Here is a 17220-nt window from a genome sequence, read left to right as displayed (position 1 = left end):
CCTCTGTTTTTTTTTTTTTTTACTAATTAGACCTATATTTGTTTAATATTTAATTAAGTAATGACTATGTCTTGTGTACGTATTAAAGTATATTGGTTTACATCTGCCAAATAAATAATAAATCTTAAACATGTGCATGGAAAACAATGTATTTCATTAGAGGATGCTGCAGCCGCACAAAAGCTCAATTAAAGCTCCATAAAGAGAGATCAGAGGGATAAAATGGTGTGAACAGAGTGTTTCGGCTTCTTGACTCCTCCTGCGTGGAGGAGGAGGCGGGACTCAGTGCACCTAAACAGACGGTGGGGTAATGAATGCATTGTGCTCAGTGTGTCAGTGCTGCATCCACTGAGGAGAGAGAGGAGACAGGGCCACTCACGGCCACATTAACTCTGAGCTATAAACCTGCACAGAGGACATATCTGAGAGCGCTGCTGCAGCCTTTTCCTGGACGGTGCAGTCCTGCTCTTTTGTTGCCATCAGTCGCCGGGCTGCAGGAAGAAAAAGCTGGGGAGGACTCGCCTCCTTGAAGCCCGATCGGTCGGTGGCGGAAGGAAGGGACGTGATATGAACCCCTCATCCGCTTAAACGGCCGTGCAGCTTAAATAGCACCGTTTTCAGGGGGTGTGGGGGGTTAACTGAGGATCAGAGAGAACACTTAAATACATTTAACCTGCAGTAGAAGGCCGAGAAATATCGGCGGAACCTGTAGAAATGCCCGGGTTTGATTACAAGTTTCTGGAAAAGCCAAAGAGACGGTTCCAGTGTCCGCTCTGCAGCAAGGCTATGCGGGAGCCCGTCCAAGTGTCTACCTGTGGACATCGGTTCTGTGACACCTGTCTGCAAGAATTCCTCAGGTACGTTGTGTGTTTGTCCAGATGAGAAATCTGAGACAGAGAGCCGCCTCTCTGTAGGCGATACTGGAGGCGACAGTACAGCCTTGTCTAGTTTCGGTCGAGCGACAGTAAATAAAAGGGTGTGTAGGTGTGTCCTCACCTTTTCTCAGCAGGATTTTAGATTTATTTTAGTCTTTCATGTCGCTGCACAAGTGCACAGGGCCTGGTAAACAGCGCCTGGGTTGAATCCCCGTCCTTTTAGTCGCAGGTGTGTTTCTCTGCTCAACATAAAGATTTAATGAGCTGTTTCAACATAAAAACATGACTGAGGATCATTTTCGTTGGATCAGTCATGGGGGTATTATACAGGACAGGTTTATGATGTTGTCATTGTTCAAACAAAGCTGAGGGGTTTTGTTTTGGCTTCATCATCCATGAGTGAAAAAAATTACACTTGCAATTATTATTACAAATTATTATTTAGTTTGTGATTTTGCAGATTTTATTCGTTAAATACAAAAACAATTTTAGGGTAAAGTGATTTAGTGTTAATAGGCTTCATCTTTCATTCTGTGGTGTGTCCTGCAGAGGGCCCCTGTCTCCCCATCCTGTCTGTGTTTTTGCCCCGGGGTGGGAGTCTACATGGGTCTCCACTGGAGGATGGTGTGTGTGTGTGTGTGTGTGTGTGTGTGTGTTGGGTAGTTTGCCCCCCTCACCTCCTAATCTGCTGAACATTGAAGTCTGTGTTAAGACTTGTAGACAGAAAGCCTTTGTTTTATCTTTAGGTAGACTGCACTGTCCTAAAACAGTCACTAATTATCACACACACCAGAAGGAAGAAACTCACATGATGCACTCAACTTTAATACCAACCACTACTTACCTGCAAATCATGAACTTTTTTGCCAGGCTGATACACTGCAAGTGTGGCCTTGTCATTAAGTAAACTTCTATTAGATGGAGACAGAGTGACTGGAGATTTATCTCTGTGTGTGGTGTTTATGAGGAGAAAATCACACAGTTCTCCATGTGCAGAAGAACCATGTTCAGTCTTTGAGGATGTTATGGATAACATAGGATGACAGTAGGATGATATTCTGGACATGAATAATTTGTGCCTTTGTTGATGTTTGAAGAAAAGTTAATTGTATGTTACGTCTCGTTTTTCTAGAAGACAAAGATCTTAAGTTATTATAATAATAGTTCAAAGGTGTATTCTTCTGGCAGATTCAAAAATGAGAGTTTATTTGTTTTGGGTGTTCTTTTGTACAGCACAAACTAGGGCTGCAGCTAATGATTATTATTATTTTCCTGCCTTCCTCCTGATTAGTTATTTTATCTCTAAAATGTCAGAAAATAACACAAAATGTTAATCACAGTTTCCCAGAACCCAAGGTGACGCCTTCACATGTCTTCTTTTGTCCCTATGAAATGGCCCACAAATCTCTGAAATGGTTGTTAATATGGCTGCAACAATTAGTTGATTAATTAATACGTCAGTCAATGCCATGCATGGCACAAAAATAAAATAAAAACGGAATTCATTTGTATTTTGTGAATGAAAGTAGATATTCATAATTCACACACAGAGCAATGTTGTGTTTTCTAGATGAATATGAGCAGCCTTTGTGCTGCTGACCTGGGATGTTGATATGTTGCGTGAATGAAACCAGAGTTTCAGTGATGGAAAAATAAAGAGAGGAAGACAAAACAGAAACTTGCTGTTTGCTCATTTTTGTTCGAGTCACTCTCTGTTGAGAAGTTAAAGCCTTAAGGCTCTCAAATGTACTTAAAGAGCATTTTAATTGTTAAAGTCAGTTTTAACACTGGTTTCTTTGCGTGCTGTATTTCTAATGAGAAATCAACTCAGTCTGACCGATTTGCAGTTTTATTCAGTTACACAATGGTCTTACTGTTATTTAACTGCTACCAGCAATGAAAAAGATCTTAAAATATCTTCAGTTTTACTTCATGAAACTTGAAGACAGGCTGAGGGAAGCTCACAAGCAAATACAACTTGTTTAAAAGCAACACTTCCTATTAGGAATGAAGAATATCTAATGTAATTATAAAGTATCATCTTTATATCAACTTTTCATTACCTTCCTATGTCAGAAAAATAGTCTACTAGTTGACAGGAGAGAGGTGGAGATGTAAATGCTCTGAATACAGAGTAGTTCTGTCGTGAGTTCCTACTTTGCACCTTGAGTCATCAGGAAACCTCCTCTGGCTTACTAAACAGCAGCAAATTGCATCTGGTTGAAAAGCAGAAACTCAGATGAACAAAGAGAGCGAGGGAGGAACAGCGTTCGCTGCTGATCAATGAGTTTGGCCCGCCACTTTGTCTGCCTCATCCTGCCCGCCTCCACCTTCGTCCTCCAGTTTACGCTCTTTTTTTTATTTACTCCCACAGACTGAATTCAGAAAAGTTTCCCAACTTCTAAAAGTTTTTGTTGAGTAACTGGTCTGGATGTGAGTGTAGATATGAATATGATTCCTCCCTGTCTGACCTGGCCTAAAGATGTGGTGCCATATCTGTGAGATCTGTACAACTTTTATACAATGCGTGCACAAATCTGCAGGAAAATACTTCTTGAAGGCTCCCTTCAAAAAGGATTTATAATGGCTTCATTAATTGTTAATAAATAATATTCTAACTTTTCATAAAGGGTGCCTTATTAAAAAGCGGAACCTTATGATCGTATATCAGATTTTACATCAGATAGTCCAAAGGAATTGTTTCAGTCGTTCAGATTTTTCACATAATCAATGTGTTGGCATCTCGGTGTGAGAGATCACATTGTTTCTCACTGAGAACTCAACTCATTTCAGCTGCTGCTTTACATAAGAGTCCCTGGTTCACTTCTTAAGTAGAATAAAACTTAAATAAACATTTACATCAACAGCAGATGATATTTCAGCTGCTCTTCTTCTCACTAACTCCAACAAAACCACAGCTGAGGCGACCGGCTGCATATTCACCTCTTCAATTAACAAAGTGTGCCAATTTCGCCCAGTTCTGTCAAGCACATGCATCTTTTGTGAGGAGACTACAAGTCAAGTTTATTGAGGCTGACAGATAGTAGTTAGGTAATGCTTTGCCCATTGTGCAACTAGGTTGATCCTTTTTCTGTAATTATTGAAGGCTGTGTAACATCCAGTCCGGGCTTGCCAGCCGAGTCTGCCCACTTTCACACTGACAGCTTCTCTAGAGCCTTCTCTAGAGCGTGCTACTCTGTTGCAACATGCCACCCAAGAATGCTACTGCATGGCATTGCTTCAGTAGTAATCATCCTATCTCAAGAAATAGTCCCTTATCACTTTGCTTAAACGCCCCCTTAAATGGTCATAAACCATTATTAGATGTTTATCTACTACATGCTAACGTGTTCTCCAGTTCTCAGTCAGAGTTACTTCAGTCACACTGGGTTACTTCAAAAAGGGTTAATCCTGTATTTTCACTTCAAAGGATTTCAAAATAAACTTTCCTGAGATGCATTCGAGGAAACACATAAATTGTTCTTACTTTTCCATGTCCACAGGCATGTTAGCATGTGATGCTAATGGGCTGTGTTTCCGCCCTGGGAGGAATGTGTAAATACTCTAAAGCAGTCCTGAAGTCTAACCCAGCTCCGAGGGAGAGTCATGGGGTAAAAAGCAGCCCAGCCCTGCGGCCTTAACACTCACAGCAATCAAACATGAGTCACATGCTTTAACAATGAGTGCGTGGTGACCGGGGCAGGCCTTTGTTTTAGCAACACTGCTTCCTTAATAAAGGAGAATCAACACTTAATTGTAGGGCTTATGGCCGTACCACACATGCCAGGTCTTATGGCTCATCAGTCCTGGGAGTACTAAGCCAGTGTAATGCCATGCAATGTGACAGTGGTGTCTCTATGGGGATGATGCAGTGTTGTGCCAAGACCTTGACAGGGGTGTAATTGGTTTGTTCGGCTCGGGAGCCTCTTCCTACAGGCCTCCATGCAGTCGTGTAGTGCTGCAACTGCTGACTTACCCAGAGTCACGAGGAACTCCAAAGTGGGCTAATATGAGAATTTTTCACTGCTCGATTATTCACTTTCCAAAAGCCAGGGGAGTGTTTTTTGGAATGGGCCGTGATTCATTTTAACTTTGACACATCCTCTGTGTGTAGTGCAGTTTTTTCTCTTCTCATTGATGTAGGTGATACTCACTTCTTCTGCTGCGCTCTCCCACGCTTTTATAATCTGAATGCCCTGATGCACAATCACCAGCATTATAAGTTCTACAGCCCAACACCTCTTCCGTCATTTACTCTTCTTCCACCTGCAACTGTCTGTCTCATTTGAGTATGTGGGCAGAGATAAATCAATACTAGTTTCTTATAAGTTAAGGGAATATAATGTGTCAATAAATCTTTAGGGTAATTTTCAATTATTCAGTTAACTGTTTAGTAGATAAAAAAACAGAAAATAGTAAAAAATGCCATCACTATCACAAAAAGCCTCTTCAAATGTGTAGTCTTGTCCAAAATCAATTTACAGTTAAATGAAACAGAGAAAAGCAGCAAATGCAAAAGGCAGGATCATGTTTTGCTGCAAGATAAACAACTTAAATGATTAATGTATTATCAAAATAGTTTTGAGCTATTTTCTGATGATTGACCAATCAACTAACTTTTGGCAGCTTTTGGGTTACCAGGTTGTGTAGAATCCCTCTGACTGGTATTTATTTATGTATCCTTTCTTTTTGGTGATGATGCAGTTATAAACATTGGGAATAGATCAAGAAATGCTTTCTATTAAGCCATAAACGCTACAGCTAGCAACCTCTTAGCTTAGTTTAGCATAGCTTAGCTTAGCATAAAGAGAAAAAAGGAACCGGGAAACAGCTAGCCTGGTTCCTCTAATGCTCATTGATTAATTTAATTAATTATTTGTTTAATCTGTACAAAAACCAAAATGGAAAAACAACAATTTGCAAAAGTCATTGTTCTCTGACAAAAAAAGAATATATCTGGCACATAAACCCCATAGTGCGCTTTAGAGGTGCTGGTAGGTGGATTTCCCAAAATGTCAAACTGTTCCTTTACAGAGCTGAAAAGACAATGTCCTGGTGGAGCAGAAACAGAAACACCTGCCAGAGGAATCATTCACAATGTGATAACCCAAAAGTTATTTTGATTAATGGCTGATAACTGACTGTAAAGCTGTAGAAAGTGATTTAAAATCAAACAGAAAATCTGAAATGCCTTTGGCTCTGTCAACATGTAGTAATCTAGGTTATTTCTCTCCTTTAAACACATGATGAATCCACTTCTGTCCATTGTGCGGACAACCGTGCAGAGGGATGTAAAGTGAGGCACTTTGGCCACTGTGACAGGGTGTTTTTTAAAGGGCTAAATGGAGCTGTGTTGCATTGGTGTTCAATGTTGTGTGTAAGTCTGCCACTTGAGGCAGCTGTGGCTTTGTGTCTCAGTGGGTATCTGTATCTGAATGGGAGAAATGCCATGGATGGCTGATGAATGACTGTGTGTTCATTACCATCCCCATCTCTCAGTCCCATCACAGAGACATTCAAAGTCCCCCGCAGGTGTCTGAAGGCTGCACAGACATCCTGGGTCCAGATCCGGAAAGTTCGAGGGGACTCTGCTGTCTCATCCTTCTCTCACGACAACGCTGGTCAGTGCGCTGCACACAGAGGGATGTTGTGTTTTGCTGAGTGAAAAGCCTTCAGGCCTCCGTTCTGCACTTTGGGGTCTGTGGAGGCCACTGAGGCTGCTGTCAGCTGATGTATTCGGGGTGACGGAGCCCTCAGCCTTTCCGCCCTTTTTTACAGCTCAGTAAATTTTAACACATCAATGCATAGAAGGAGACGCTCACTCGGAGAAGAGAGACAAGTGCAGAGAAAAGAAATGCTGTGAGAAACTAAAGCATTTGTCTGGGAGAAGAACAGTCAGTGCTCGTACTCTACTTTAATGTACCTACACTTCCATGATGTGACGTACCTGTAAAGTCAAGGGACAAACACCAGCTGTTGTGAAGTAGTGCCGCCCACTCTTTTAGCCTTATTCTAGCAGGGCTGCTGAATGCTACTGAACTTTGCACGTCATCACACTCATGGACTTTGACACTAATGACTGCATGAGAAGTCGTTGATCTTTAAAGTTTAACATGGTTGTTTACTTTTACTACTACTTCTACTGCTACTTACATATTACTCTCTGAATTCGAAAAAGAGTTCCTGCAGCAAAGGCATGTCTGAAGCGTTTAATTCAAAATATGGACTTATGGAGACTTATGACTCATGGAGTTTGGTTCAGTTTGCAGCAAACGGTTATTTTCACTATTGATTAATCTGACGGTGCTTTCTTTATGAATTGGTGAATCATTTTGTCTGCAAGATTTCAGAAAATAGTTTAAAATGACAAAGGTGGCATATTCCATAGCTTGTTTTAACCAAAAACAACATAAAACCCCCAAATCTTTTACTTTACAGTTATAAAGCAACAAATTCACACATGTGAGAGACTAGAACCGGTGACACTTGAACTTGGATGCGCATTAAAGTAACTGCACCAAGCTGAATATGAAAACAAATCTAATCTAAACAAACAACAGGAAACAACCCTAAATCACAGTCTTTAATGAGTGTAAGGAAATGGATGTTGACATTCGATAGCCAGTAGTTGTTTGTTTAGAAAGGCTAGAATGAAAAAAATGAATCAATCTGCAGTTAAAAAAGGAGTGCACTATGACTAACACCAGAGAAGGTAGATTTTTACAGACAGTCAAATAATTCAGTTTCTCTAACAAACACCATGACAGATGACATGTGAGCCCATTTGACTTTTGTTTACATGCCCTGATTCGCCTGTAAGCTAAAAGCACACTTTCCCACTATGGTTTGAAGTAAAGAAAACAAAGAAATTGCAGAATTTTGCTTGTTCTTATCCAGTAACTAGTTGTGGTTTTGACGGCCAAAAAGACATTAGCAGAGGAAGACATTTGTGAATTTGCTCTGGAGCGTTTGCTCTTCACAAAGCTCCATCACCACAGAGACGGACGGACAGATAGATGTAAGATGGCCTGTTTCAGGATAAGGTAATTGTGGCGAATCTCACGGGAGGAAACCGAGAGGCTTTAGAGATGCAGCTGTGATGATGACATCGCTGAGAGAAAGTACCCTGACCATTTCACACAGCTGCAGAGGTCCCCCAACACAAAGAAGATGATATAATGAGACTCAGTATTGTGACAGCTGAATGTAAAGAACGAGAGAAGGCACTTGTGTCGGGATGAAACTCTCGGAAGATGGAGGGGGACTTCGGTGGATTTTGTCATTGAGATGTTTTAGCCTCTTGTTGTGACGGGGCAACTCTCCACGTGTCACATCATCTGTCTGCTGCGAGGGACAGTTCAAGCATAATTCATTGCTTTGAAAGACTTGATTCTTCATTCACAAGCAAAACAGCCTTGAGATTTCAGCCAGCTGCAGCTTTAGACAAGGATACATCCTAAATGCTCCGACTTGCTCATTTCTGAGTACTTTAACTCAACTCTGGTTGACTTTTACATGACTGCTTGTCGAAATCAGTGACCACACACAGTGTCTTTTATCTGCTATGTGGTCGAGAACAATATGAACGTTTAGACAAAGGCAATTTGTGGTTTAGTAAAAGTCCTAAAGCCATGACTCAACTTCATACACCTGAATCACTCACGGAGAACAACTTCAAATTGCTGCAATTACTGTTTGCCTTCAAGTTACATGAAGCTGAGCTGAACTCATTGTCACAGGCGGTTTGGTTGTTGTTGAATAGAGGGGAAGGGGAAATTCATGGTAATTTCTGCTGCTTATGGTGACAAAATACTGACCAAGTTAGTTTCTGATGTGGGAACAAGGCTATGCTAAGGCATCGCTAAAAACACATTTAACGGATCAAAAAACATGAGTTGTTACTATGATACTATGTAACTTTTGCCGTTGACAGTAGTGCATTCGCAAGAAGAGAAGAGCTAACAAGACAGCAAAATTACTCACTAATGTCCTTTTATTAAAACAGTATCTATGTAAAGTTTGCTAACATTAGCCCCTACAAGTTACGGTTCATACCAGACCAACCAAGGTTTTATCGACAAAACTGCTGAGTAAATGCTAAATTGCATTTTACAGCATATTAATGTTCTCTCTCAAAAGTCATCTTTTAAGTGCCAAAACTTCACTGTCTCTGACTTCTCTAATATGAAGTGCCAAAACGTCACTGCCTCTGACTTCTCTAATATGAATATTTGCTGTTCTTTTCAGTCTTCAAAGATTTTGGACAGCTGGTGCAACAAAACAGGCAATTTTACAACCGACAGTTTTGGGTAATAATTTGTTTTCTCTTCCAAATATAGTACACTGTCCAGGTGATTTGTTCAACACCTGTCTGGTCGTTTGACCGCTCGTGTTTCTGGCCCCATAAAGCTTCTTTTCTTTATTATTAACAATACTGATTCAAAGTTCTAAAAAAAAAATTTTAAAAATGGAATTCTTCTGTAAAGATATGAGGTTTGTGTGTCGGTGATTACGTCTCTATATTCTTATTCTCAATCTTATACTCAAACAGAGTTATGTGTGTAAACTCTGTTGGATAACTAAAATATTACTATCCCTAAATCCAATGACTACAAAATGACAGCTCATATGATTTGAGTGGAGCAGCAGCAGCAGCAATGTGTATGCAGCCAGTTATAGACATGCCTCAACTTGCCCTCTTCCATAAGAAACCCTTTAAAATGAGTCTCCCACCCTTTTGGGGCAGACAAAGATGGAAAACATTCCAGCTATGCAGCGAAGCACCTTGCCACTCACACAGCGAGCATGCTGAGACCAAGCCGCCAAACCCAGCCCTGCTGCTGCTGGACTGCAGCCACTTGGCCCACATCTGAAAAGCATGGCTAATGATTACACGTGCCCGGGTATGCATGCTATGTGAAACAGCTTAGATAAAGGTATGTTTATCATACATTCTCCATGCCTGTTCATTTTCAGGCCCCCAATCTGTTGGTCTTTTGCACAGGTCACTGAGCAACGCAGGGAACTGACAGACCTAGTGGGCATACAGCAACACACATGTTCAAACTCCCACAGATATTATTCCAGCAGGATGCTTTAAAAAAGAAAAAGAAAAGAAAAAGTCAGATTTGCATCAAGCGTTTCTGCATAACTGAATTTCCAAAACAGTGTGTTAAATAATTTCTGAATGCAGAGTCAGATATCCATGAGACTGCAATTAGGACTGATTGATAATCAATGAACAGTTTAAGTCTTTTTTTAAATATTCAATATATTCCCTAGTTTCAGCCTCTGAATTGTGAGGCTTTCTTCTTTCTTTCTGAAGATGTCACCTTGAGCTTTATGAAATCGGAACAGGCATTTTTAAAAACTGTTTTCTGACATTTTATAGATCAAATGATTAACAGGTTAATCTAAATAGTACTTTGCTCATTAATCCAATTAAACGAGTAATGAAAATAATTATTAGTTGCAGCAGCCCTTCCCACAAGTATCATTCCCTCTTGCAATTTCCCAGTTAGGAAATGAAGTCAAGAAATGATTGACACAGCAAGTTCTTGTCTTGGTTTTGACAAGAACAGATGATTGTAACGGATGTCATGTTGTTATTCATATTGGAAGTGAAGCTTGTACATACTCTAGGGAACTTGTCTCCCATCAAGAATAGATTGAGAAAAGTGCTTTAATACATCTTTTTTGTTTTGTAAGTGTACAAATATGCAGCATGTACACATTTATCATTAACACACTGACCCTGCAGTTTTCCACTTAATCACCAATGTCCACATAATGTGAGATAATCCTGTGATGCTCTGGTTGATGCCTCGTTAGTTTTGTGGAGTTGTCCATATAGTAGCAGGCAGCTGAGTGACCGCTGCAGTGGTTGCTGAGCTGACAGGCAGGCATGTGAGGAATCTGTCTGAGGTTTGAAAGGAGAGCAGCTGGGAGCGGAGCAGAGAGCGAAGGGAAGTTGGCGGCTCGCTGCCGAGGCACCTGTCCTCGGTGAAAGGCTCCTCTGTAGAGCTGAACAGGTGTCGGCAGAGCAGTTAAGCCCTTCACTTGAAGCGCACACAGTCTGAATTATAGTCATTTATCCACAGGGGCCCTATCAATGTTAAGGTCATTGTCCAGTTGCCCCTCAGCCTTTCCGCCCTTTTTTTTTTTCTCCCAGCGATGAGGGCTTCCTTCCTGCCAAGACTCTTCCATCTTCCTCTCATCAGCTGGTGTGTTTACTGCGGCGGCCCTTTAACCAAACAGCTCAATGACTCTGTCAAGTACACTAACTCCCTTGTGTTGTGTCTCAGGCTTTCACTCGCAGCTAATTTTCACATATATGTCAACACAGCGTTACTGCTCTGAACCTCCTCCTTCCTCCCTCAGCACAAGTCAACTATTGATCCCATGAAAGGGTCGTACAGGAAGTCACTGTCAGGTGCATGTCCAGATGGATCATTCAGGATGAAGAAGCGCTTGTTTTCTAGACTTTCTCTGCTCACCCATCATGGAAATGGTTGGCTGATTATGGTGGTAGATTAACAAGTGGGACACTGCACTTGGCAACTAATAATTATTTTCTGTAGCGATTAATCTTAAGATGACTTTCTCGATCAATCAGTTAATCGTTAAATAGTATTAAAAAAAAATGCCCAAAGCCCAAAGTGACATCTTGAAATCGCTTTTTTTGTTGGACCAACAGTCCACAATCAAAACAAATTGAGATTACTTTCATAGAAAACAAAGAAAGGCAGAAAATATTCTCAGTTGGGACAGTAATTGAAATTATTCAAAACACAATACAATGCATAAACATCTGGTCAATTGCAGGCCTTAAGGAACACCGCTGCTTATTAAACCAACTTGTTGCAGAATGTAACGGTAAAAAAAAAATAAACAACTGAGTAGTTCTGATGCTGCAGCTGAAGCATATAATTTAGCTGCCAAAAAAACAACAATTTTTTGGGGGAATGGTTGACGTCTCTATTTGTTGCTAATTCTTCTTTTCATTTTCTTCTTTGCTCCTCCGCTGCTCTTTTATGCACTGATTGAAAAAATCTTGTCATTTATCTCATTGTTGCTCCCAGCAACAGGGGCAGGTTGAAGAATTCATGCTAGACGAACAATGCAGCTGAAGCGTTTTGAAACAAAGGAGGCGATTTGACGTCAGCACCTCGCCTAGCTGAACAAAGAAACTGCATCCACAAAGCAGAGAAGTAGACAACTGCGGGAGGCGCAGCTCAGAGCTGGCTCACAGTCAGTCACAGGAGGGCATGTCCAGGCCTGGGGCGCTTTTCTGTATTTTTTTGGACATTATCTTTATGTACTCTTCCCAGATTCAGACCGATAAGGAAAAACAGCAGCCAGAGCATGTCTTAGGAGCAGTGAGCAGTGATTGTTTGTATTTTTGTAAATTAGTGCATGTGTCTGTGTGTGCTCACTGTCTGCCAACTGCTCCCTGAGACACACACACACACACACACACACACACACACACACACACACACACACACACACACACACACACACCTCAAAAGCCCTCACCTTCCCTCCCAGTTACCATGGACACAAAAGCACAGGACCTAAAATTGTCACTGCCAGTGATGTGCACACCTCATAGACTGACAAATCAGGAAAAGGAGCTTTTCCGCTCGCAGTTCAATGGAAATGCAAATGAGCCAGAAGCGCAAATTCACATTATATAACGCTGTTTTCTTTTTGGATGTCTGGAAGAAAAGTGAGGCATCAATTTGACAACTTTTTGAAGGTAAGCAGCATCTAGGAAGAAAGTTAGTACAAGGCTGAGATGAAAAAAGTTTTTAGTTTTCCAGCCTGAGAGGAACACAAGTGACTCATGACACATCAGACTCGTGTCTGTACTTCCCGCATTCTGCAGTGATAACGGTGAATCACTGCGATGCAGGTCACAGACTTTGACAAGGGAAGATCCAAATCATTATTCTATCTCCTATATCTGCACTGTCTTTACTTCAGTGTGACCTCAGGCGCTGACCTCAGTTTCACAACATTTAAAACAAATAATCAATGAGGTTAAGTCATTGTCTCTACAGGTAAAACAACATTTTCAATCTGTACTCTGATTCTGTAGGATGGGACTCCTCCACCCCTAGCTAATTAATAGATATGTCACGGAGGGCATTGCACATTTTCTCAAAGGTGTTCTTGTGCGATCGGACTAAAATACTCCCTCACATAGCAAAGCTGATAATGGTTTACCCACACCTGCTATCTCGCACGCACATAGCAGGTCAGCTTGAGAATTGCGTGTGTGTGTGTGTGTGTGTGTGTGTGTGTGTGTGGAATTGAGTACTTATCTATGAAGGACAGGAAAGAAAAGACAGCTGGTTAATGACTGCAGAGTGTTTCTTTCTGGTGTTAGTGGCGGTTTGATGAGTTTGTGTTCAAAGCACCAAAGCAGGGCATCATGTCTGCAGTGAACTACTGACAAGAAACAATGGTGGATGATCCTTTTTCTCCTGAGTTACATGCAGAGCCGACACAAGCCAAGTTTTCATTCAAATGTAGCATAAATTTGAACATAATTTCTAGAGAATCAACAAAAGAAAATGCAAATGAATTTCCATCCACTGGTTTTATGCGAATATAAGAAGTTGGTTCATCAAGATATACAACTGGGGGGTGCTAATTCTCCTGCTGGGTGCACACTGCAGAAGAAGAGGGCACAATGAGATGAGTGCCAAGCAGACCTTAGATTTAAAAAAAACATGATGAAAATATGACATATCATTAATGTATTAATTTGAGGAATGTTTCAGTCTCCTCGTCGCTCCACTCAGGTCTGATGTTTCTGTCTCTTCAGTGGACGTTTAAGACAAATGCTTCATGTTTATCATGATTTATTCCCTAAGTTTGTTTCCATTGCACTTTGTCGCGATTTGTTTTTAATGCGCAAATTGGAAATGCATAAAGCGCCTAAAACAAATAGATGGAAACTCAAAGCGCATTATGTGTCTTTTGATACAGGCTCATTTAATCAAAATGTTCAACATCTTACAAGCAAACATTTTAAAACCGATTGAAATTGAAGGTATTTCTGTTTCTGGTACACGGGGTTAACAGGTGTGGGTTAATTAAAAGATCCATTGTCCTTAAGATGTTACTGGTTGGAGGGATTATCTGCAAGGCCCACCTGGTGCTGTTGGTCGCATTGGAGGAAATCTGCTTGTCGGTCTGATATAAGAAGGTATTGTGGTAGCTGTTTTTGTTAATTTTTAGTCTGGTTGCAGATATTATGTTGTTTTCCCTCTCAGCTTGTTTACAACTCACTTTTGCTCCACATATTTAGGAGTGACAGTCACTGTGCAATAAAAGAATAGCTTTAATTAAAGGGTGATGAAAGCTGTCATTTCTCTGAGGCTCTTTCCCCGGGGTATACTATGCATGCAGTAAAAACAACTGTCTTCTTTGTCTGCTATTGGCTTTGGCATAGAGAGAAGACTCCATAAATGAGTGAACTGAAGTACTCTGCTTACGAATTGCTATAAAATGTGATTCATGATGAGGGCATGCAAAGCAGTAGAGCGTCGTTCCTCCTCTTCTGGTGCTATGAGCTTGTGTAATAATAGGTGCTGCTAAATCGTGAAACTTTACCTCTACTATAAGTGGCCTCTGATTGATGTCCTGCCTCTGGTGACCAAGAGCAGAGTAAATTCTCTTTAAAGACGAACTGTCCCTCTTGGCCTCTGGGCTTGGGGGAAACAGATCATGGTGGTTTTGAAACTCGTAAAACAAACCCTACAGTGAGCAAACTGAGGTCGTTACACAGGAATAATGAGCCGTTAGGAACAGCTAACAAGCCATTGGCATATTCCCTATTCATTCTTTCAATGGAGTTAAGACTGTCTTGACAAAAAAAGGCATTTTGACGCTTTGCTGAAATCCACACAGCTTAAGGCTTGTGAATTATCCTACTATGGAATGACCTCATACACTGTGTCTTAATTGGTTAAAGGAGCATGAAACCTCTGGATGTAAAATCTTTTTTAAAAATTTTAATGGCTTTTTAACACAAACGCCTTGTGGGATTTGTGTCAGGATTGATTTTCTTTTAATCTTTATTACTGTGAGGGAGGATAGTAGAAAGACTCCATTAAAGCTCGATCCTGTCTTTGACTGATGGAGGTTTCATATTTCAAAATTGCACCTGTCCTTTGGATGCTTAAATGTCATTTAAATATTGTGTGAATCTCCTGTTTAGGACAGATTTATCTGCTACTATCCCAACTAATCAGAGAAAGTGTGTTAAAAGTAAAATGCTATATGATACAGAATATGGATTTACAGGGCATTACCCTAACCTCCCTATCAACCATCTGTCCGATATTCTGGCCATCAGCAATACGTTCACTCAGTCAGAAGTTTATAAAGAGGTTTAAACACTTCCTGAAACTTAAAGGAATAGTATGACCTTTTGGGACATTGGAGAGAGTTAGAAAACACTGATCCAATTTCCATATCTATCAACTAGCTTATAGCTTAGTTTAGTATGAAGACTGGAAACAGGCTTTTGGACAGATTAAACAAAGAACATATAAAGTGGTTAATTAGTGAGTTTTAGAGGTGCTTGTAGGTAGACTTTATTATCTCTGGACAGAGCCAGGCTAGTTGTTTCCCCCTATTTCAAGTCTTTGTGCTAAGATAATTAAGCTAGACGGTTGCTGCCTGTAGCTTCAGATTTAGCATATGTACACGAGAACGGTATCAATCTTTTCATCTAACTCTTAGCGAGAAAACGAGGAAGCGAATAAGCATGTTTCCCAAAATGTCAAGCTATTGCTATAATAAACATCATCATGGACAGATATGGTTATGAAAACCAGTGGCAAATAATTTGGAACAGAAATGACCTCAAACTAAACACCTGCACGTTAGCAAGTTCCTGTCTTCTGGATGACACACCTTATTATATAATAATTATAATTACATAATTCACATAGGCCTACTGATTGAAAATGCATAACATCCATTTACTCCTATTTTGATAGGCAGCTTGTTCTTCTTGATGATAGTGACTCCCAATAGCTGATTCATTAATGCTTGTTTGAAGGCAAAATGAAGTGACTGTATCTAGTACTGCTTTTCCAATGCCATATGGATACATTTGGCAGGCAGCTCTCCTTTTAATAGGCCAGGCAATGCCTTGGCATACTAGAGCCCCTCCGTCCAGTGCAAGCATTCCACAGGATTAGTGTGGCAGTGCCACAGCTCCTCGAAGCCAGCCACCGTCGCTGCAGATCGGCCTTTTGAGCAGAAATCTGCCCTCTGAATCTGAGCTAAAATTAGACCAATCATCTGTGATTAAAATAGATAAAATTTACACATGCCTGCGGAAATTTATAGCTTGTGAGTTCTTCCATTTGGGCTTCTAAGTTGGCAAATCACTCTCTTGTTCTTTCGCAGCATTTGATTTTTCACAAATGTGTGACAGAAGGTAGTAAAATGGAGGGTGGGGTATTTCACACCTACTGCAACCTTGACAGGAGCTTTTAGCACTCTTTTACAGACCAGTAGGTCCTTCTCACATGTGCGATATGTTAAAGCTCAGGACTTTCATTGATCTCTGGGCGCAGTCCTCCTTCAACCAGATCAAACGTAAAGCATCTCCTTTCAAGCCCTCCTTTCTTTTCATGTGCGCAGTGTGTGTGTGTGTGTGTGTGTGTGTGTGTGTGGGTACGCCTCTGTTATGGTGGTCTCTTTTTTTTGCTGTGTACTGCGTGTGTGAGGGTGACTGCACTCATGCATGCATGAGCTCAGCTCCCGCTACAACCGATGGAACAGACTTCTCTGTCTCTCAACCCCCCACCTTGCACCCAGATCAGCAGCAGTTCATGAAAGTGGATTGATTTTCCTGTACCTGCTGCATAGAGCGTATAATCTAGGGGAATGAAATCGACCAGGAAAACAAAAGATCCTGCAGCATTCTATTACATTTGCAGTTTTGTTTATTTTATTGCCTGTCAAGCGCATTTGAAAACAAATCTGTAAGGAACTGCATAACTGAAATCCATGTCCAGCAGTTCTTTCCACAGGGTGATGAAGAAATAGGTCAATGAGAAGATTAATACCACTTTCATGTCTTTAACAGACGGTTAGCTTAGCTTAGCGCAAAGTCTGAAAAAACAGGGGGAAACAACTAGCCTGGCTCTGCCCAAAGGTAACAGAATTCGCCTACCACCATCCCCCAAGAAAAAACCTGGCAGATGACACCCTTAAACAAACTAAACCTTAAATATAATATCATGTTAATTCCTGAATTGTTTGTTTGAGGCGTTTTGTTAATTAAGCTTTTGTGCCTAGCTAAGGTAATTAG

General features: G+C 40.8%; 1 protein-coding gene across 1 annotated transcript in view; it reads left to right on the top strand.

The window, feature by feature from the left end:
- Positions 1–333: 333 nt before the first annotated feature.
- Positions 334–17220, top strand: part of traf4a (tnf receptor-associated factor 4a) — a 39724-nt gene continuing 22837 nt past the window's right edge. The window contains exon 1 of the mRNA XM_046075058.1: positions 334–857. Within this exon, the coding sequence (XP_045931014.1) occupies positions 715–857 (143 nt within the window). The 5' untranslated portion in view covers positions 334–714. The remainder of the gene's footprint in view (positions 858–17220) is intronic.

The sequence above is a fragment of the Micropterus dolomieu genome, linkage group LG17, assembly GCF_021292245.1.
Source record: "Micropterus dolomieu isolate WLL.071019.BEF.003 ecotype Adirondacks linkage group LG17, ASM2129224v1, whole genome shotgun sequence".
In the NCBI taxonomy this organism is placed as follows: domain Eukaryota; kingdom Metazoa; phylum Chordata; class Actinopteri; order Centrarchiformes; family Centrarchidae; genus Micropterus; species Micropterus dolomieu.
Note: the sequence above shows the minus strand (reverse complement) of the source record. Positions and strands in the feature narration are given on the sequence as shown.